The sequence below is a fragment of the Rosa rugosa genome, chromosome 3 (assembly GCF_958449725.1).
Source record: "Rosa rugosa chromosome 3, drRosRugo1.1, whole genome shotgun sequence".
Taxonomy (NCBI): domain Eukaryota; kingdom Viridiplantae; phylum Streptophyta; class Magnoliopsida; order Rosales; family Rosaceae; genus Rosa; species Rosa rugosa.
This window is the reverse complement of record NC_084822.1, coordinates 12,399,079-12,421,477: the sequence shown is the minus strand read 5'-3', so window position 1 is coordinate 12,421,477 and position 22,399 is coordinate 12,399,079. Positions and strand designations below refer to the sequence as shown.

Below are 22,399 nucleotides of genomic sequence, written 5' to 3'. Positions count from 1 at the left end.
GTAAGAAGAATAATTTAGTCCGATCCTTTTTTCTTTTCTTTTTTCCCCTTTAGTATTGGATCTGAACCGTTATAATTCACCTCCGTAACCCGTCAAGAAGGCCAAGCCAATTATTCATTTAAAGAATCTGTGTAGAAAGAACAGTCTATAGTCAGTAGCAGAAGGATAAAAAAGAAAGTAGACATAGTTTGGAATGAGGAATGAGAAAATTCATCTCATCCTTACTCCTGTTGCCATATTCGAAATTCATGTCTCCCACTCCATTGTCTTCCCGTTTTCTCTCTCTCCTTAGTTGTGGGAATTTGGGAATTCGTCTGCCTTTAGAAAGTTAATCACAATAACCTGCGCACTAAAAACTGGTCAGCTATTGAATAACATTAGTTATGCATTGAAATTTGTTTATATTTTCATTTTGTACGCAGAAGCCAGAAGGTGTGCAACACGTTAAAAAGAAGGGCTGGGCATTGGTCGAGAGATTACCAAAAGATGGAAGCTTCAAAATTGGCCTTGTGGTTTTCTTTGTGACTCACCCCCAAAATCAGTGAAGAACCTCTGTAAAAAAAAAACAACATAGTTAGTAGCAAAAACAAATAAAGACGTGCTAGCTGCAGTCAAAAAGGTCTTCATAGATATAGTTGGTACCTTCAAATGGTTGTGTTTGCAGTGAGAAGGAGGATGAACGTAATTGCTTAAATTTGGGCATAAAGAAATGAATTGTGGCATTTATAGTTAATTGTGGATATTTGTAATTCATTTGTACTTGCAGTCGGAACTTGGAAGTTGGAACTGCAACTCGCAGTTGCAACTTGGACGTGGTCATAAATCAAGGAACGTGTATATGTTGTTTCTGTTTTTTTTTTTTTTTTTTTTTTTTTTTGGGATTTGGACGTGGGAACAGCTGATTGATTTCGTTATTATCTGTTTTTTTTTTCTTTTTTGTTTCCCTAATACATGGCTTATCTATTCGGAACGTGGCCAAGGTTTGACCTATTTTCTAGCTTTTTTTTTTTTTTTTGAGAGATACCTATTTTCTAGCATGTCTGATATGTTTATTCCAAACATTATCTAAATCCATACGTTTGGTTTACTTGTATGCCCTTGAAAGAATAATATTTTAAGTTTAACCAATGTAATAAACGAAGGGCAATTGCTGGGATTTTAGAAAATTTAACCTTAAGGGTTGTTTGCTTAATTAATAAAGGTCCTGACGCAATTAAGCCAGTAAGGCTTAAGGTTAAATTACGCCAACATAAGCCTTACGCAATTAATAATGACTGTAAATCAGAACTGGTAACTAAAGATTTGCCCTTCTGCACCTGGTAAACTTATTGCACTAATCAGTTACCAGTTTATCATCAGTTTACGATCTCGTTGGGGACAATCATGATTTTGAATGTACCATACTCTTTCAAAATCAGCTCACCTCTTAATTACTAATTTTACCTGCGTGTCCTTCTTAATCATGTAAGAGGTCCAAGATCATTTCGTGATTTGCTTACTGTTAATGGTGTTCTACAACCAACATTCAAGCAAGCAGCAGAGAAACAAGGTTTGCTAGAAAATGACAATAGTATCCGACAGTGTTTGTTGGAGGCCTCTGCAATTAGGATGCCATCAACTTTGAGGAGATTATTCGTCACAATTTTGGTGTACAATGAGCCAATCGGTGTCCGAACATTGTGGGATGAATTTTTTCCTTTTATGGTGGAAGATTATCCTTCATCTGGTGATATTGCAAACCGAAACAGGCTCTTACAAGATTTAAATGGAGTACTTGAACAATTTAACAGGAACATTAGAGATTTTGACCTGCCTGAAATGACAAGGGAGCCAGAAGAAAATTCAAGAATGCCGAGGTGTATTGAAGACGAACTTTCCGTACATATCTCTCAAGAAGACATTGATGCAATTGACCGCCTTAATGAAGACCAAGGGGTCGCCTTTAACACGATCATGGATGCAGTTCAGAGAAAAAGAAGTGCATTATTTTTTGTTGATGGTCCTGGTGGAACTGGGAAGACATATTTAACCTTAGAAGCCTTATTTAACCTTAAGCCTTATTTAACCTTAAGCCTTATTGAAGGACTAATTTATATATATATTACATAATTAAAAAAAATATCAGATCATTAACCAATTCAATCAACCTAAATCTGTGTTTGATCCGTAAAATAAACACAGTAACGGGTCCATAGCATTACAGGATCAACGGATCAGATTTTCAATCCAAACTCGTATAATAATCACATATCCGGACCAAAGCCAAATCAAAATCTAGTCCATTAACATGTCTATTGTAATACCCCGAAAAAAATCCAAATTAAATTTTGTGGATTTTTAGAAATGATTTCACAATAGTGGGAGCGAGTATGAAGCTTGGAGAAGTTGTGGAATTAGTTCGAACGATTTGATTTTCGAAAACGAACGTTATTTAGGGGCTCGCGAAAGTTGACTTTTTATACGTTCACAATTTGGGAAAACTTTCTTCGTGAAAGTTGTAGAGCTCGTCGATACGATCTCGTGCATATGAGGAATGAGAAAATCGGAGTTCGTATGAATTAGTTATGATTTTTCGAAAAAGTTTCCAATTTGGTATAAAACTTCCATTTTTGGACGTTTCCAAAAATAAAAATCATTTCTGCTGTTTTTGGAAAACCGGTTTCTCTCTCTTCTCTCTTCTCTCCCCCGACCTCTCCCTCTCTTCGGCCAAAGCTTCCTCCACCGCCACCAACGCCGTTCGGCCACCTCAAGCCGCCCACAAACTATCCACAGCTTCGTCTCAACTTCACTGAGCTGCCGGACGTCGTCTTTTCCACTGGGCCGGCCTCAAATCCGGCGAATCGGAGCTGGAAGTTTTGAGCCGAAAACGGTCAACGCCGGTTTTCTCCTAATTCTGGCCACCAAAACTCACGATCCTTAGCTCCCTGAACTCGCCTCAACCTTCTGATCATCATTCTAGAAGGATCGCACCTGGAGTGATCGGATTCACGTTCGTCGGAGCTCGCCGGATTCTGGAAATTTTCCTCCACCACCGAAGCTTTTGATCTGTATATCTCGAGCTACAGGACGTCGTTTTGAATGTTTCTTGGACTGGTGAACTCAGAGTGAGGAGCTGAACAACTTTCCAGAAGGGATCGAGGCCTGAGGTCGAAGTTTTTACATCGAAATCATAGCTCGCCGGTTTCTGCAATTCTTCGCCGGTTTCTGGAAAATTTCCGGCTAAACCCAACTGTTTAGGTAATTTCCGACCACTTCCTTTCGTTTTCAGACTTCATGCTAGTTATGAAAATTGTTAAGCTTGTTGAGATGAAGAAGGGCAGCCCGGCCCCGACACCATTGGCGGTGGTCGGCGGCGGCTCTACCACTAACTCCGGCGGCCCTTTCCGGCCAACTACGGGGGTCAAAAATATAGTTTCTGTGCATTTTTAGATTCTATATTTCAATACGATCATCTCGATATATTATACGCAATTTTTGGATATCGTATGATTAAGTTATGAATTTTTAAGTTTCGATCGATTTCGATCGTTAGATCTGTGATCTGTGAAGTTAGGACCGTCAGATGGACTTGTAGTTTTGATATGATGATCTTATGACTGTCCCAGTGGCTTTGTGTGGTCATGGGCGAAGATCCGACCGTTGGATCTTCGTATAAATGCAAAACAGTGATTAGGGAGGCGATTCGTGAGAATCTGTCAGTCGGATTTTCGTATAAATTTGTGAAGATGTTAGTAAGGGACGATTCAGGAAGATCCGACCGTTGGATCTTCGTGATAATTTTGGAGGATAATCCTAAGGGCGATCCGTGAGGATCTGACCGTTGGATCATCGTATAATTTCGATCCGACCGTTGGATCATCATTAATTTAGAATCCGACCGTTGGATTTCCATATATGTGTGGTTTATGAATGATTCCTAAGTCAATGTTTGACTAGGTGATTGATGGATTGATTGGTGAACGATTTCGGATCGTTGTTTTTGGGATATTAAGAAGACGCAGCTGGATTAGAGGTGAGTAAACCTCACGTGGTTCATATTACGAACCGAATAAATTTAATTACTTTATTTTGTCGTAATTGTGTGAAAATATTTATGAAATAAATATTTGTTTTAAATCATATGGACTTGATCAACTACGGTCCATAGGTAAGTAAAATGATTTTAATTACAAAATGAATTTCACGATTTTTATGCTTGAACTATAGTTGGTATTAGTGATTATCCCTGAGCGGATAATTACGTATATATATATTTACGTGGTTATATATAGAATGGTGTGGCATTGTGGTATGTGGATTATTGAATTGAACATTTACATATGTCGGAAACATATATGTATTGGTAGAATTGTTGTGATGCAAACAATATTTGTGAGTGAGTTCATATATTGTTTTTGGGTATGACTTTTCGGGAAACAATATGTCGTGGGAAATGGTATTTCTATTGTTTTGAAAAGTGTTTGAGGATTTGGGGAGTTGCAGGTTGTGATTTCTCCTTTTGGGTTGGGAAACATTTTCAGGTCCGGTATGACCATTTTAAATGTTTTAATCTGACGACCGGTGGTCTGAGGATTTGAGAGTCACAGCTTGTGATTTCTCCGTTTGATTTGTTTTAACATTTTGGGTCCAGTGCGACTCGTTTAAATGTTTTGATCTAAGGGTCAGGTTGGCCTAAAGATCCGGGGTTGCAGGTTGCATCCTCAGGCAATGTATATCGTAAGATTGAACCTTGGCCGAGGTGACAGGTTACGATATATTCAGTTAGAGCTCTAGTCTATCTGCCAACGTGTCCAGGTTGGACCGGATTTTCATAATGATTTGTTAGGTTAACATTTCCTATGATTTTGTCACGATGTGACTTGTAAGAGTCCTTTTGGTAAAAGGTGTTGAGTTTTGGATGGATTTATTAGTGTGAGTTGATGATGTCTTTAATTAATTTCCTTGTTAACTCTTTTGTTTAAATTTCTATTCTTTTTATCTTTTCTTCTTTTTCGGTTATATTGTTTATTATCTCTATTTATTTTCCTTGATCATTTCTATGGTTCGATTTCCCGTTTATTTCTCTTTTTCATTTTATTGTTTGATTTTAATGTAATCTCTTGAACTAAATTATATGCAGGGATTACTATGACTTCTGATTTTATGCGTGTTGGTTATTTCCTGAATTAATTTTCTATGCATGATTAATGTTCTTATTAGTTTAATTGGGGAGTGCAGTGATGGGTGAGACTCGTAGAAAGTTGAGAAATATTATTCCGTATTGTGGGGATAAATACATCTTGTTAAGAGGAGAGATGAGTGATTCATTTGATTTCTTTGTTTGAGATTTCAAATGATTTGGAGTTAATGATTTTGGTGATCGATTATTGAGATTGTGGTTTTCTTGGTGGATGTTGAAATTGTTGGTTGTTACTTGAGTTAAAAGTATTGTGTTATAATAAATCAACCATTCTTTCTTTTTACTCATACGGGCTGTCAAAAGCTTACCGGGTTTTGTGTTGTTGCAATCCCGGTACACTATTCAAACGGTGTAGCGGATAATCCTACAGGTTAGAATATTGATTATTCATCATCGAAGCCAAGGTGGACTTTCCGGGAACGGGGGCGTAGAAAGTGCTTATAGTTGTAGTCTTCCGCTGTGTAGTGAGTTGGTGAGTGTGTTTACATATTGAATTGATATTCGGTTATTTGTAAACTCTGAGAATTGAAATACGAGTGGCTTTATGCTTGGTTTAATTTTTTAAAAAAATTCAGAGCATTTGAACAGGTTAGTTGAGTTTCATGTTTTCGGATTTGAATTTGTTATTCAAAATTCGGGGCGTGACATCTATATTTAACGTGTGTTTCACACATGTCAATTTTTTTTAGGAAAAAAAAAAAAAAAAAACACACACACACACAGTTTTAAATAGTTTGTTAAGGACATTTCTCTTTCCCATCCTCTCCTAATTTTGACGGGAACTTGTCCTTGTATTGTCGAGAACTCAAGATAATACATTTATTTTTATTATTATTTAATTATATATTATTGAATTACTATTGTGTCTTCACATTGTTTGGACCCAAAATGAGCATTTTGGCCTGACAAGGCACGTCTTGGAGAAATTGAGTCAATGTCAATGGCTCAAGCTATATATTGTCGACAAGTTCGAAATATATATTTAGAGGCTAAATAAAGCCTACTATGGAAGCATGAAAGCATGAAAAGTCAACTTTAGCACATTTTCCTACTTCGGCTAGGAGAAACCGAGCTAAACAAGGAAGGAGGGGCGGCAGACTAACCAAACGAAATTCAAATGAGCTGAAACTTTCCAGATTAAATCTAGAAAGACCAAGGATCATTTCTTATGAAGAGTGCCAGAGCTAGTTTTGAGTGGAAGGCCTTCAAACAATCAGTCAAATTTTCTGCAGAAGCAAAACTGGAAAACTGGACCTGTAAGAGGTCCAGCAGCGTTTCCGGCCCAACCACTATATCAAAAGCTCTGAAATTTTACCAGGATGATCTACACTCATAGTGGAACATTTCTTATGAAGAAGTCACGGTCAAAATCTGAATGCTTGATGGAGATATAATTGAAGGAATAAAGGAGCAGAAAGTGCTTCCTTATCTCCAAAATTCATCATTCCTTATCTCCAATTGTGCCTCCTTATCTCCTTATCTCCGAAATTCATCATTCTTTATCTCCATTATGCTTCCATATCTCCAAAATTCATCATTTCTTATCTCAAATTAATGCTCCACTATCATTTGTTTAATGCTAAACACTTTGGCATGGTAGCCTATAAATAGAGGTTACAATGAAACACTTAAACACACAATTCACAACAACAATCTCTAAGATTATCCAAGCCTCTCTAGAGAAACCCTCTCCTTCTCTTACCGGTAGTCATACTCAAGTCCTAGCCTCCTCACGAGCCGACTGTTAGTGCTACCAAACCTTCCAGCCAAGCTAAAGTCACGCTTTAGCAAGTTCTCCTCACTTCCTAGTAGTTCTCGCTCTGCTCGATCTACAACATCGAGTATCGATTGTGATTTTGAAGAAGCTCAGCAAAATTCCTCGCCACGAGGCACAAAGAATCCCACGACGAGGTTGGTGCTCTCCTCGTCCACAATCGCTTGAAAGAAGTCAGGTCAAAGGACACCCCCGACGACCGCACCTGAACGGTGCTGGCACGCCCGCGCAGAAAAGAGACTGTTGACCAGCTGCAACAAAATTGGAGCCAAACACACATAAATAGTTTATTTAATTGATTTTTGATTAAAAGGGTATTTGTGGAGGTTCAAAAATTTAGCCATCCCTCTATATACTATAGAATTGGCTTAATTAATAAAGAGTACATCGAACTTACCCTTACGGTGCAATTTTTTGTAAATTCTTATGAAAATTGAACTACATGCCGCTAGAAAATAATTAGTTAAAATTTATATTATTATTAACCTTATTAGTTTTTAATTTAAAAAATTACACACAAATGTCATTTTGAAACTTTAATTAGTTACAAGGCCACCTAATTTTTTTTTTTCCTTTACGCATAAGGCCACCACTTGCATCTTTAAATGATCTCATTTCTAACAATTTAACCCTTCCACCTAAGAATACTAACCGCTCGACCTGTCTCTCTCTCTCTCTCTCTCTGGCGAAATCTTCTCTCTCTCCGTCAGACCCGTCTTCTGTTCCTTGTTCTGGTTTTCTAGGGTTTTCTTCAATTGGAGTCGTCCGGCAAGGGATCTGAGAGTAGCTTCGAATGGCGTCGAAGCTGTGGAAAATCAACTTCAACGAAGCACTGAAGTTCGATTGGCCAGGCCAAGGAATCAAGTGCAGCAATCCGAGTTGAAGTAGGCCGGAGTTGGAGCTGAGTTCGGATCGCCGTAACAACAATTGAATTCTACAGCTCACAGAGGTTCAATTGGCCAAGCTGGGGAAGCAGGTCCAGTTGTTAGAGTCGAAGCGGGTCAAAGCCTAAGTTGAGTTCCAATCACCGCATAGACTCAATAGAACCGTCGAAGCATGCAGGAGCCGGAGCCGGAGCTTTTCTTCTTTAATTGCTTCGCAGATCAGGTTAAAATCTAGAATTCTAGTGGTCAAAGGCTGTTGAGCACAGGAGGCCAGAGGAAGGAGACTTAGCCCGACCTCTCCTATTATCCTCCAGTGGCGGCAGCGACAACATGAGCAGTTTCTTGGGCTTATGGCGGACCCAAGCCTCCTTGCTCTTCTCTGGCGAGCGACTAGCTCAAATTTTTTTTTTTTTTTTGGAATAATTGGGACTACAAGTCCGTGATTTGATTTGGTTTGATTGGGAATAATTGACAACACGAACATGTCCTTAATTCTTTTATTTTTGTTTAAGATTTGAATTGTTTTGTATGAGGATTGGTGATCTCTTCTTCTTTGGTTGATGATGAATGTTCTTCCTGGTATGAAATTATAGATTTTGTGGTGATTGAGTTTCTTATTTTATGTGTTCATTTGGTGTATGGTAGATTCAGATTCATTTGGATGTTCACATGTTTGTGTCGATTTAGATTCATTTGGATATTCATTTTAATGTTCTTCCTTATATGAGTTTGAGTGATTTTAAAAAAGAAACGAAAATTTTCCTTTCCTAATGGACTAGTTGTTCTTAGTTTCGGACGATTTGGCTAAATTTGTGCCTAATTGCAGTGTGTTTGGTTGAAATGAGATTGTGTTTCCAAGTAGCTTTTGTATGAGTTAGTAATAGCTATCTTAGATGATAGGAGTAGCTTTGATAGCTGGGAATAACCTTCTCAATCTACGTAAATAACTTTCTTAGTTCGGTGAGCAGCTTTTGTTTTACTTGGTAGTAGTTTTTGGTATCGGTGATACTAGCTTTTGAGATTGGTCAGAGTAGCTTTTAGTGTTGGTGTGAGTAACTTTAGTTGATGTTGACAGTAGCTTTCTGATCTTAGTGAAAGTAGCTTTTGGTGGCGACAGTAGCTTTTGTTACTAGTAAGAGTAGCTTGATGTTGTTGGTGAGAGTAGCTTTTGATGCTTGTGAGAGTAGTTTTTGATGGTGATAGTAGCTTTTGTTACTAGTGAGAGTAGCTTTTTGTTGCTCATGAGACTAGCTTTTAGTGGTGACAGTAGATTTTGACACCTCAACGAAGTTCTTGCTGGAAATTTGGCCAGAGACCTCACCTGAGTCAGTAGTTTTTGTTGCTGGTGATAGTATCTTTTAGTGCTGATAACAGTAGCTTTTGTGACCTTACTGAAAATGACCGGAGATCTCACCGGAGTTGGCTGGGGGTAGGCCGAAGACCCGCCAGAGTCGGCCTCAGCCCCGCTGGAGGTCAGCAAGAGACCTCTCCGGAGATGGGAGAAATAATAATTGTTGACATTTTACTCTAATGGTAATGTAAATGTTAGTTTTTATATCTAAAATATAACACAATTTTTAATGTAGTGGCCTTATGAGGGGGAAAAAAAAAAGTTAGTAGCCCTATAGCTAAGAAAACATTTAAAAATGGTCATATATGTAATTAGCCTTTTAATTTCTGTTGTTGGATATAAAGTATGGAAAGTTACCAAACAGTCCAAACTGAATAGGCATAAAGGTATACAGCTAAGCATAAAGGACTCGGATCATTTCCTAAGCACATTTCTCTCTTAGCCTACCTAAGCTTTCACATGAGATGATGACACGTGTTAATTTTCATATCCAATGATCTACAACAAAGCTATCTTTTCTTTTCATTTTCTATTATCTATGTTATTCTTCTCTTCATTTCACGCCAAAGTGCTGATCTCCTCTCTCTCTCTCATTCTTCTTGTACTCCTTCTCTCAACACCAATACTTACACGTTACACCAACTGCTAATCTAGCGGTTTCCATTAGATTTGGTCTTATGAAAATAAAATACAACAACCAAATTAATGGGTACGGTTGATCCCGCAATGCTTGAAGAAAGAAATTCAAGGATCAATGAATGAAATTTTACAGGGAAGAAACCCATCAATAGAACTTGATAATATCTTTTTTTGAAATAAGAACTTGATAATATCTTAATCTTCCAGACAGAATTTTGGAGGGATGATCCTTTGTGTTCTAGACTATACCCAGATCGACAAAAACCCGGCCACCACAGAAAGTCAAAAACTGATCGACAAAAACCAATTTGAATATAGAGCTACATTGTATCTAGATTTATACATGGATTGCCTTTTGTCATTGAATTGTCTATGACATCATCATTTATGCAAAAGGGTAAAAGCCGCAAAGCATACATGTTATAATAAAGACTTGAATCATATGCATCTATTGATTCTGGAGAGAGGGAGGAAGAAGAGTGGGTGATGGTTTATTAGCAGCATATAAGATTGGGTTGTCGGGGTTGTTATTATCGAAGAATTTTCTTTGCTCTTCGATCAGCTCAAGTCTGAATTTCCGTTTTTGGTTTTTGCTATAGGATTGGGTGATGGTTTATTAGCAGCATATACATGATGGGTTTGAGGCGTTCGGTTAGCTCTCTTCTCTCTCTGTGTTTCTGCCTTTCTGGGTTTGACAGTAAGGATGATAAAGTTGTCTTTAATATGGAGAGAGGGAAAAAGAAGATAAGAAAGAATAGAGAAGACTCAGAAGAGAGAGTGGGGGAGAATACATATCAACAAATTTGTATTTGTAGATCTAAAATTAACAACATGTATGTATCTAAACATCTCTTTTACCTTAGATGGTTTCTCTGTATTAGCTGCATTTGATGGAGATGATAGCGGAGCATCCTTTGCCTTCGGTGGAGATGACGGCGGAGCATCCTTTGCCTTTGGTGGAGACGACGGCTGGACCTCGGCTATTTTTTCCACAGTAACGACCAACCTTGAAAATTCCGGAGTGGAGAGCTGAAACTTGACAAACGTGTAAATTCTGATACAAGATGTGGACATTACTGTGAATAGAGCTTGGTTCCTTTCACACCACCCTTTGAACCTTGACCAGATGTGCCGATGACGGGCTTCTTCACAGCAGTGGCGAAAGTTTTCACCCCCGACGACCAGTGATGGATGCCTTCTCGAAAAACCTCTTCCACCCCTCGTGCCCCGCCATTTTCCTAATTCAGTGCAGCTAGGGTTTTAACATCTGACTATATATGCAAGAAAGTAGACACAGTCACACAGAGGTTTATGTCTTGTCTTTCTAACTATGGGCTAATGTTGGGGCTCATTCTAATTTGGACAATAGAACGGGCCTGATTTTAAGCCCAGATTTTTTTGCTGGATTCATAGTTCTCCTCCAAGTGCTACGTGCTGATGCATAATATAATTTAGGAAGTTATCATTTAGTGACATTATACATATATCTAAAGCTCGGTTAACTGTTCATCGCTATGAAAAATGAAGTGGCACTTTTGCCCTTTCTGTTTCGCTCAATTACAAGTTTGCCATTCTGACGGTGGTGTTTTAGAATAGAAGAGACTGGAGTAGTGGGAGGCGATAATATACTGTTGGAATCGAGAGAGTCTGCATTTTGTTTGGATCGATCTTGAAAGCTTCGCTATCAAAGGTTTTTATGTGTTTTCGTTTTGATTGGATTTTTTGTTGTTCTGTTCTGATTCGGGTTATTGATTGTGGGTTTCGGAAATTGGGAATTGAGTTATGTTGGGTTGGGTTGGGTTGTGGTTACGGGCTTTATTTTGTTTGATTAGCTTTCACGGTTAGGGTTACTGAATTGGGGGTTTTCTTGGGTGATTGAATTTGACTTCTAATTTTAGAGTTTCGACTCCGAGTTTGCTAAAAAGCTGGGAATTGAGTTTTGTCACTTTGCTGTCTTTATGCTTAAATGAAGAGTTGGCTAATATGATTAATTGAAATGGTAATTGAAGTGAAGTTTTGTAATATGGCAGTGTCCTTTTTTTTTTTTTTTTGGATAATAATATGGTAGTCCCCCTTCTACCCATATATATCAGTATATGTGTTCGATCTCTTTCACCAAAGAGTCTAAATAGCAACATGTAATGGTGATGTCTGTTCTTAAAATAAGAAATAGAAGAATGAGTAAACATGTCCTGCAGGAAAATGCAATTGATTGAGAGTATTTGGTTTTTTTTTTTTTTTTTTTGAGAAGAAGAGTATTTGGTTGAAATTTGGGATTTTGAGTTATGGATTTGATGTAAGGTTTTTGATTTTGATGGTAGATCGTTGGGGTAAGAAAAAGAAGAGGAGAGATTGAAGATTTTGGTTGACTTTTGGAGGAAGGTTTGGGTTTGTCTTCGAAGAGGTTGCTGGGTTTTCGAAGAGTTATGTGTTTAATTTGGGTATATCTTTGGTAACATGAAAGAAGATGTCAAAATTGTTTGAACTTTAAACATTTAGTATTGAAAAAGATAAAATTTGAAAGGAAGCTATTTCTGCAATTTTGGTTTTAGTTTTGAGTTTAGGATCATTTTCTGGACTTTGCCCTCAAACTAAATCTGTGAATTTCAACTGGTGAGTTTTCTCTCCAAACTCTTTTGCCCCTTTGATTAGTAAAAATATATTCTCTATTACTTCTCCACTTTCTTCACATTAAAAATATGTGATCATGTATCTAACTTTGTTAGTTTTCATTGAAAGTAAATTGTATTCCTCCAGTTAGGTGGGTATTGATAAAAATATGATATATAAGCATTTCAATGATTTCATGTTGTGTTAAATTCTGGGATAAAGAATTCTGGATCACTGGAACTTCATGTGCCACTATAGCTTGCAGACACGCTTGGCAACTGAGTCTATTTTATCACTGGTCAAAATGGGGTTTCAGATGCCAAAATCAAAGTATAAAACTTTAGAGCAGAATTACATATCAGAGTTGCCAGAGCTGCGTATCGACAAGCGAAACTCATAAGGAGCTTCAGGGTCATTTCCTCATATCTTTAAGATCGTAGTTATATTAGGATTGAAGAACAGCAGACTTGATGAAAACCTATCTATACTGACATTCCAATTTAATAGAGTTTGTCTGTCTTTAATTAAGAGTTTATTGGTCTACATTTGTCACTGTATTATAGATGATGAATAAAAATTCGAATAATGATACTATATTTGTTTTTGTGTTTGAGGTAGAGCTGTGAATGAATAAATCAAAGTTCAAATGTGAATAAGAAGATCTCAGTAAATTCTACGCCTTGAAAAGCCTACTTCTCTCAATTGTGAATAAAGAGACATTCTGCTTATTCTTTACTTTTGGGTTTAGGGTTGAATAGAGTAAATTGAGAAAAGCATCTACAACAATTGTACTTTTTGTTAATGTATAACCTGTTGTTGCTGTTTAGGGATGTTGAAAAGTACCTAAACTTTGAGAAGTTATAACTAGAGAAAGACCTGCAATACATAAGTTTAATGATTATTCAATGTCTTTGTATTTGAAGCAAGTGAAGCTTGCAAAAATCCAAAAAGCATATTACTTTGTTAACTGGGGACAACAATAGAGAATGAATCATAGTAGCTAAAATTTTTTCTTTTTCGATATAATTAGGATAGACATGTCTGGTTTATTACTTTTTTTCACAACCGCCATATAACTTTTGGTTTCTGGTTTCTCTTCCTTTTACCAAGACCTGTTTTCATGTATTTATGTGCAGCTACATCGTATAAGTAATTCTACTGACGAAGTCTTCAACATCAGTTGCTTTCTTAGTTGATTAACATACATTCTGCTATGTAATGTTATAAGATCAATTGTATTATCATCTATTAAAGCAATTCCTCTTTTGAACAACCTCCACCAATAACTTTAGCTAAATAAACTTCAATTATCCCAATAACATATAACAGTAATTCCCGCAGCAAAGTGCGGGCAAGTTTGCTAGTTATAGTCTAGTTACCAGTTAAACAAATGTGCAGATTAAACAAATGTGCAGATAATGTTGTATGAAGAATACACAAATTCGTTATCCGTGGGTGCTATGTCTATGAAGAATACAATATACATGAAATTCATCAAAGAAAAAAATTATATCAAAAACATGGGTAAAGCTATGGTATGTTAACATTTCTCATACATCAACTATTTTTACCACTTTAATGACTCATGTTACCACTTTGAGGACTAATATTACTATTTTGAGGACTCATATGGTAAACTAAGAAAATTTACCACTTTAAGGACTCATGTTACCACTTTGAGGACTAATATTACTATTTTGAGGACTCATGTGGTAACTAAGAAAATTTACCACTTTAAGGACTCATGTTACCACTTTGAGGACTAATATTACTATTTTGAGGACTCAAATTACCACTTTTAAGGCAATTGTATGCATGTCATACGTTAACATTTTGTAGAATTTTCCCAAAAACATTACCAAAGTCTATAAGCATACTCATACTCAACAGCTTTAAGCACTTCATATATTGCTGTTATTACTTATCACAAATTATCCCAAAGTGCGCAAACTTGAAAAAAGCATACCATTATAAGCTGTCAAGGAATGAAATTCTAAAAATTTAGACTTGGCCAGTGTAATAACAATTTAGAAAATCATGCTTTTCAGAAAAGTAAAAATATATGTTCCGATTTACCTACTACCCAAATTCGTCCCCTTCCTTCCCAAATCAAAACCCAATAAACAGAACACAAATTGATGAAAGGTTTCAAATTGCAAAACATCACAACTTTACGTTGAAACCGTTCCAATCAATCACCTAGATCTCAAACTCCAGCACAAACAAAACCCCTAAAACATGAAAGCCCATATCAAGTCAAAACTAACGGAAATCAAAAACCCAATAAAAACCAAAGGGTCTTTCTAAATGTACCCAGCAAATTTCTAAATATACCCAGCTATTCATTTATATTTAAAATATTTATTAAACCCAGCAAATATTCCCAAAATACCCATCCAAATAAACTGATGCTCATGCGATTTGTTCCCAAAATCAAGAAAACAAATCCCAACCTCTCCAATCAACGTTAGATTCCACCAACTTGATGAGATTACGGCTGTGTTAATTTCCTGCGATTTGTTCATCTTCTCCAATTTGATGTTCATATACCCAGCAAACTGAATATATATGTGAACAAATAGCAATGAGAGGAAAGATGAGATTATGGTTGTTAGAAAAGAAAAGGAGGAGTAGGGACTCGTGATGATGATGGGATAGACACCCAGATCCAACCACTGCAACAGCTAAAAGACTTCTGCTAGTTCTAGTTTATACCCATAATCATGATTATCCATGAGCTCCATCAAATTCTTATATATATATATATATACAGATTTTATCCAGAGCGAGGCATCGCTTTGAAATTTCAGAGCGAGGTTAGGGTTTAGGGACACTTTTTGGTCACATATCCACATCTCGACCGTTCAGTCTTTAGGTACTAATGTATAGATCATCTATGCAAAATTTCAGCTAAATTGATGATCTTTAAGGTATATAACTCACTTAAACCAGTGGAAGAATTGAATATGTTCAACCTAAACCGTACTAGCTTTAAGGCAGTTATCAATGCCTTAACGACCATCAATTTGGTTGAAATTTTGCAAAGATGATCTATACATTAGTAGCTAAAAATTGAACGGTCGAGATGTGGAAATGCTCTGGATAGGATCTGTATATATATCAGAGCGAGGCATCGCTCTGGATAGGATCTGAAATTACATCAATTTGGTTGAAATTTCAGAGCGAGGATCTGTATATATATCAGAGCGAGGCATCGCTCTGGATAGGATCTGAAATTACATCAATTTGGTTGAAATTTCAGAGCGAGGCATCGCTCTGGATAGGATCTGTATATATATATATATATATATATATATATATATATATATATATATATATATATATCGCTCTGGATAGGATCTATATATATATATATATATATATATATATATATATATATATATATATATATTCTGAAAAATCTTCTTCATTTCAAGAGATTAGAATTCAAAGTCTCTATCCTTCTTGAACAAGATCATACAATTTTAAAACAATACCAGTATCACCAATTGAGTAGAGGGAATAGGTAAACCTAAACAATTTTTCTTTTTTCCCGTCCCGAAGAGTGTCATTGATGAAGAATACTGGAAATCATGAGATTGTTTTTGCTGGGTGCATGGTTTTGTTAAAGATGGAGGGTACTCTGGGAAACTTGTTGAATTTAATTAGATGTTTGAAAATAATATTTAAATATAGGATTAAATACTGCTTACTCCCTATACTTATAGGGTTTCGTCGTTTCAGTCCCTGACCTTCGAATTTCACCTAAAAAATCCCTGAACTCTCAATTTCCTCCCAATTCGTCCCTACCGTCAACCCTCCGTCCAACAGTCCGTTATCTCGCTGAGGTGGCAGTCATTTCCATGCCAAGTCAGCTGGGTGCATTAAATTTCAAAGGAAAAATGACCAACTTACCCCGTGCTTCAATTTTTCCATGTTTTCACTCCTAACTCGGTCAATTTTTTGCTCCAAATCCCCAAATCACATAGATCATAAACCAAAAAATGATTTCTGCTAATTTTTTGTGGCATAATAACCCAAACAATCAGAGCAAGCTGGAAGCATAAATTGAGCAATTAAGGTTCATCAACTATGAAGGTTCAAGACAACCATTCACCTACATTCATAATAAACTCAAAACACATGGTATAACCCAAACAATCAGAGCAAGCTAGAAGCATAAATTGAGCAATTAAGGTTCATCAACTATGAAGGTTCAAGACAACCATTCACCTACATTCATAATAAACTCAAAACACATGGTATTTTCAGCAATAGCAAGCCACAAAACAGAGATCTAATTTACCCAAAATAAGAAAAATCTGAGCATTACATCCTCAATAATTGTTCAAGTACCAATTCTCCTAGAATTGAAGATAGCTCTAATCATCTTATCAAAAGATTAGAGCTAGCAACCAAGTGTCACAGCACAAGGTTGCCCAAAAAAAGGATGCCTAAAAATTAATAATCTGCTTGCTAATGTCAATTCCATTTCGACAACTATTTTCCATCTCCTTTACCTGAGTATTGCTTGATCCTTTGAGAGGACCTTGTAGCTGTTGCATCCTGCTTCCTTGATGCCTTCGAAGATTGGACTGGCCTTGAACCTGCTGGGGCAGATGCAGCTTGAACAGGCCTCGAAGTTTGCTTAGCAGATGCTGCAGCTTGTTGAGGCCTTGATGCTTTTGGAGCCGACCTATTTGCTTCCAACCTTGATGCCTTTAAGGCAGCCATTTTTTTCTGGAAACATACACAAAAACCCAATAGAAGTACATGAGCAGAGTTTTAAAAAGGTTGAGCATTACATACATGGAGATATAGAAAAGATAATCAATTAGGTTACCCTTTGGTACTCTGCCCTTTCTTTGGCTTTTTGCCTCAATTCATTATTGGTCATGGACTGTTTCTTGGCTTTCTTGGACTGCAACAAATAAGGAACAAGTAATAACCATGTTAATTGACAACAACACTTTAAATGACAATTACTTGAGTCATATAAGTACTTTATACTCCCATTTTACCTGATTTTCAGAAGTTTGTCCCTCCTCATTGGAATTCTTCCTCTTCCTATTCAATGCTGCAGTCTTCTTTTCTTTTGGGGGTAAATGTCTTTGACAACTTTTGATGTTGTGACCAACTTGGCCACAATTACGACACCTCAGCGATCTTTGTACCCTTCCTAGTTTAACACCACCATCTGTCACCTTTTCTGAAGCATGCTTGAATCTTTTTGTTTTTGGTCTTCCAGGTTGCCTTGTATATTGGGGGGGTAAGATAGGTGGATCCTCACCTCTAAACCATAAATCCATGCTATTAACAGGCTGGACCAGGTTGCTATAGATACTCATATAGGTCTTCTTGAGATAGCAAGCTGCCACATAATCATCCGGGTCTTCCCTCTTCATGTAAATGGCAGAAATAGCATGCTTGCAGGGAATTCCAGTCAAGTCCCACCTCCTGCAAGTGCATGTCCTCATTGCAAGGTTCACAACATTCTTTGATCCCTCAATATTGTCAACCTCAGCAATGTCTCCACCATTGAATGTTGCAATACAATCCACAGCCGCCTTTTCCTTGTTTGTCTCTATAATAGCCCTTGGCTTGGGGCAGATATTCCCATGGTATCCTTCCATTTTTTCCTTCCTCACTGCAATCCGTCTCATTAGCTTCACCCTTAATTCTTCAAACATAGTCACAGGGGGCTTACCCCTAGCATCTAATATCCAGGCATTGAAACTCTCACAGATGTTGTTAATCATGATGTCACAGTCCACATCTGTGTTGAAGAAAGCCCGACACCAATGTATAGCTGGTCTCTCGGGTGCTGCAAAAATAATCCATTAGGTTGTGATAAAAAACATCATATTGTAAAGAAAATAGAAAAATGGAACATTGCAAGTAAAAGCACATAAAAGTACCTGTCATCCACTTGTAGGCATCATCATCTAGGCTTTTCATCTCATTCATTTCTTTCTGAAAATAAGGCAAGGTGGTTGCCTTGGCACAAGCCCACATTTTATCCTTCATGACCTTTCCCGGAAAGAGCTTTGTGAAATTTGTCCACATATGCCTCACACAAAATCTAATGTGAGCCCTTGGGACTACCTCTTCAAATGCAGGTATTAAACCTTTCTGTTTATCACTTATAAACACCCAACCCCTTCCTTCATGTTCAATGTCCAGATCCTTCACCAATAACTCCAGAAACCAGATCCATGCATCCTTGGTTTCCAGCTCCACCATCGCATATGCAACCACCCATGATGTGTTATTTGCATCAATTGCTACAGCTATTAACAGTTGCCCCCCAAAAGGTCCCTTCAGGTGTGCCCCATCTAGTCCAATGACAGATCTGCATCCAGCCTTGAAGCCATTTTTTAGAGCTCCCAAGCAAATATACATCCGTTTAAAAACTGGCCTCTTGCTACCCTTAGGAAAACTACACTTAATATCAATAGAGGTTGCTGGATCAACCCTCTGAAGCTCCCTGCCATAATCACAAAGCCTTGCATATTGCTCTCGAATGCTTCCCTCATATTCCAACAGAGCTTGCCTTTTAGCTTTATATGCCATTGAGTTGGAAACCCTTGCTCGAATGGTTGAGGACATTGTTTTTGCAAGAGATTCTGCAAAAACAAACAGTCAACACTTTAATATATGGTAAAGCAACACAACTGCAAACATAATTAACCAACACAAATGGACAACACATTTAGACTTTGAACTTTCATACCTGGCTTCACACTTTCATTAACCACAATATGGTCCTTAAACTTTGCTGTCAAATATCTAAGCTTCACCATGCTATTGTTAAATTTTCTTGTGCACTTGTGTGTACCATCATATCCCTTGATCATGAGAGTGCTCTCATGCTGCATTTTGGAAGCAAACAGAAAGAAGGGACAATTGTCCTCCTTGCATACAACCCGCAGCCTTGTCTTATCATTCTTGATGAAGATATATTCCCATCCACCTTGAATAGCATGCTCCCTCAATGCATCTCTCAATACTTGAACTGTGGCAAACTTCTGTTTTAGTTTAAATTCTGGTTTCTTCATGTCGGATTTGGGATTGAATTCCAGTCCTTCATCTTCAAGCTCCCCATCGGAATTTATGGTAAAACCCAAATTCTCATCATCAGAATCTTGAAAACCAAACATGGCCTCATTATCTTCAAACTCAGTCACATTTTCTTGCTCACTTTCCCTTTGACTACTAGTAAACTTTACACCAGCCTTAGGTGCTCTTTGTGTAGCTTCTTCATGCACAACTCCTTCCATCCAATCCTCATTGTCCTCATCACCATACTGTTCATACTCCTCATCATTGGCCTGCGGGTCATAGTCATCATCCTCACTGCCATCTTCACCAGAACTGACTTCCTCACTGTCATCTTCATCAAAAACCCCTTCCTCACTGCCCCCATCATCAGAAACCCCTTCCAATCCACCAAAGGTCTGAATAGCATTGAAGTAATCGATATTTACATCATGAAGACCTGAACTTTCATTCTCTACACCACTAGACAGCCCCTGCACACTAGACTGCCCTTGCACACTAGATTGCCTTTGGACGCTAAACTGCCCTCCACCACTTGTGACTTTCCCTCCAGTTGACCCTTGCTTACCACTTGAAGTATACTCCAACAGCTTCTGTTTTCCCTTGTCCTTTGGATTAAGACCACAAGCTGTGCTTGCTTGAGTTGGTACATGGTCTTGGTCAACCTCTCTGATCTCAATTCCCTTGCTTCTTCTTGGTATTGGTTCATTTGATATCTCCTTAATCACCACACCTGGCTTTTTCCTTGGTTCATCCGGTAATTCTTCTATGACCACCCCACAGCTACCTTTTTGACTGAAAAAGAAATCTTCAAATATGAAGCAATCCTCATCCTCTTCCCCAAACACCCCTTTAAGCTCCATGTGGTCCAAATAAAGTATGATCAACCGCCAATGGGGAATAGCTGTACACATAACCATCACGTCTGCATCTGTTTCCAATTTCATCAACTCATCAGTTTCATCCCCACACCTATACCAGTAATCGATTCTTTGGTGTTCATATCCCGGATTCAGTTGCTTAGCCATGTTGTCAACCTCTACAAGGGACATCTTGTCCTTGTCTACGTTATCAAAGTAATCCACCTTTCCAGCAACATATGTGCCCTGCCTCAAGCACCCTCCATGATAAACTTTAACCGTAAAATAGTCTGCATGTTCTGCAAATTCAACAATGAAAATGGTTGGTCAATGCATATGGTCAATTAAAAATAGTTAGTCAATGAAAATGGTCAACCAAAAACATTTAGTCAATGCAAAAAACACTTAACCAAACTGCCTCCATGAATAGCTGAAAACAAAAAGGAACCAAACAAAAAAGGCTTTACAGGGCCAATATTCTTCACACATGGGAGACAAAGACGAGCACAATTCTTTACTTTACTAAAAGCCAAACTAGGACCACAACCAGAAACCAGACAGAAACAGCAATATTAAAAGCCAAACCTACACATCCAACCACAATTTCGACAGTATTAAAAGCCAACCTAGCAAATTCAACAACCACCGAATGCAAATCTCAATTCACTAAACCCACACACATAGTAGGCACAATCTCTATTACCACTCAATACAATAAGCCATCTTTCTCGAAACCCAGAAAGGCAGAAACCCATAAAGCATACCATATCCTCAAATTTTAATCAAACCCTAGCACTCGAAACCATCACCACACTAAGAAAAACCATTTTTAGCTACCAGCAATCCCATTGCAATAACCCAGAAACAGAAGGCCTAACCAATTAAAAAACCCCCAATTTTGTATTTCAAAACCCTAGATTTCGTCATCTTTAATCCCTTCATATCGGAGATGAATAGTTCCCCTCCAAAACTTACCATAATTCGGGATTTCATCCTTCTCATTCTCCCGGTCTGTAGCTCGAGGAACCCACAAATCAGCATCGTTCGCGACCATGTCGCCACCACAAAACGTCGCTCTTCTTCAACTCAGGTTGCCTTCCTCGCTCCTAGTAACATGATGGGTTCTGGGTTTTCGATTTGCAATGTTGCCGGATCTGGGTTTTTTGGGAGTTTGGAACTTGGAAGAGATTAGCTCCGTTCTCACAAAATCGATTCGACTCAGGTTGCCTTCCTCGCTCCTAGTAACATGATAGGTTCTGGGTTTTCGATTTGCAATGTTGCCGGATCTGGGTTTTTTGGGAGTTTGGAACTTGGAAGAGATTAGATCCGTTCTCACAAAATCGATTTTTTAGGGTTTCTTGGGAGTTTAGGATCTGATTTCGACTATATCAGATCGAACGCACCGTAATAGAGGCAGGGCTGTTTTCGTCATTTTACAACCGACGTGGATCCACGTGGAGCCAGGTGTCGACTCAAGTGGCGCCAGGTGTCGACTCAAGTTGCCACATCAGCATCTTAACAGACAATTTTGACTGAAGGTTGACGATTGGGACGAATTGAGAGGAAATTGAGAGTTTAGGGACTTTTTAGGTGAAATTCGAATGTCAGGGACTGAAACGACGAAACCCTAAAAGTATAGGGAGTAAACAGTAATTAACTCTTAAATATAAATAATTTGCTGGGTTTACTAAGTAATTTGCTGGATACATTTAGAAGCACCCAAACCAAACCACACAAAAATTAACAAAATAATAGCAGAAGGAGATTTCCAGACCTCCAATCTTTACTCTCGGCAAACCCACAAAAAAGACTAATCTATACTATTATTAAGAGAATAGACTTTGTTAGCCAAAGTGGGTGTGAAAATACAATAAAATCCTTAGACCTTATATTAATTTTAAATATTTTTTAATAACTTAGTGGTAGTATAGTAAATAGCAAAATTAAAAATCCAAGTTAATTAATTTTCAGAAAGTTAATTACCCATGTATGCAATAATCACCCACAATTCAGATAACCTATAATAAAATAATATGTTGTGAG

At 37.7% G+C, this 22,399-nt stretch overlaps 2 protein-coding genes across 2 annotated transcripts; both read right to left on the bottom strand.

Annotated features, from left to right (window-relative positions):
* Positions 1-16,891: 16,891 nt before the first annotated feature.
* Positions 16,892-19,051, bottom strand: LOC133735254 (uncharacterized). The gene is made up of 4 exons (XM_062162660.1): positions 18,356-19,051; positions 17,459-18,261; positions 17,281-17,358; positions 16,892-17,177 (listed from the first exon to the last, which is right to left on the bottom strand). Exons 1-4 carry the CDS (start codon positions 19,044-19,046, stop codon positions 16,938-16,940), a joined length of 1,812 nt encoding a protein of 603 aa, XP_062018644.1. The 5' UTR covers positions 19,047-19,051; the 3' UTR covers positions 16,892-16,937.
* Positions 19,052-19,123: 72 nt separating this feature from the next.
* Positions 19,124-21,471, bottom strand: LOC133737244 (uncharacterized). The gene is made up of 2 exons (XM_062164846.1): positions 21,332-21,471; positions 19,124-20,655 (listed from the first exon to the last, which is right to left on the bottom strand). The coding sequence occupies exons 1-2, from the start codon at positions 21,408-21,410 to the stop codon at positions 19,124-19,126; spliced, it is 1,611 nt and encodes a 536-aa protein (XP_062020830.1). The 5' UTR covers positions 21,411-21,471.
* Between the last annotated feature and the right edge of the window lie 928 nt (positions 21,472-22,399).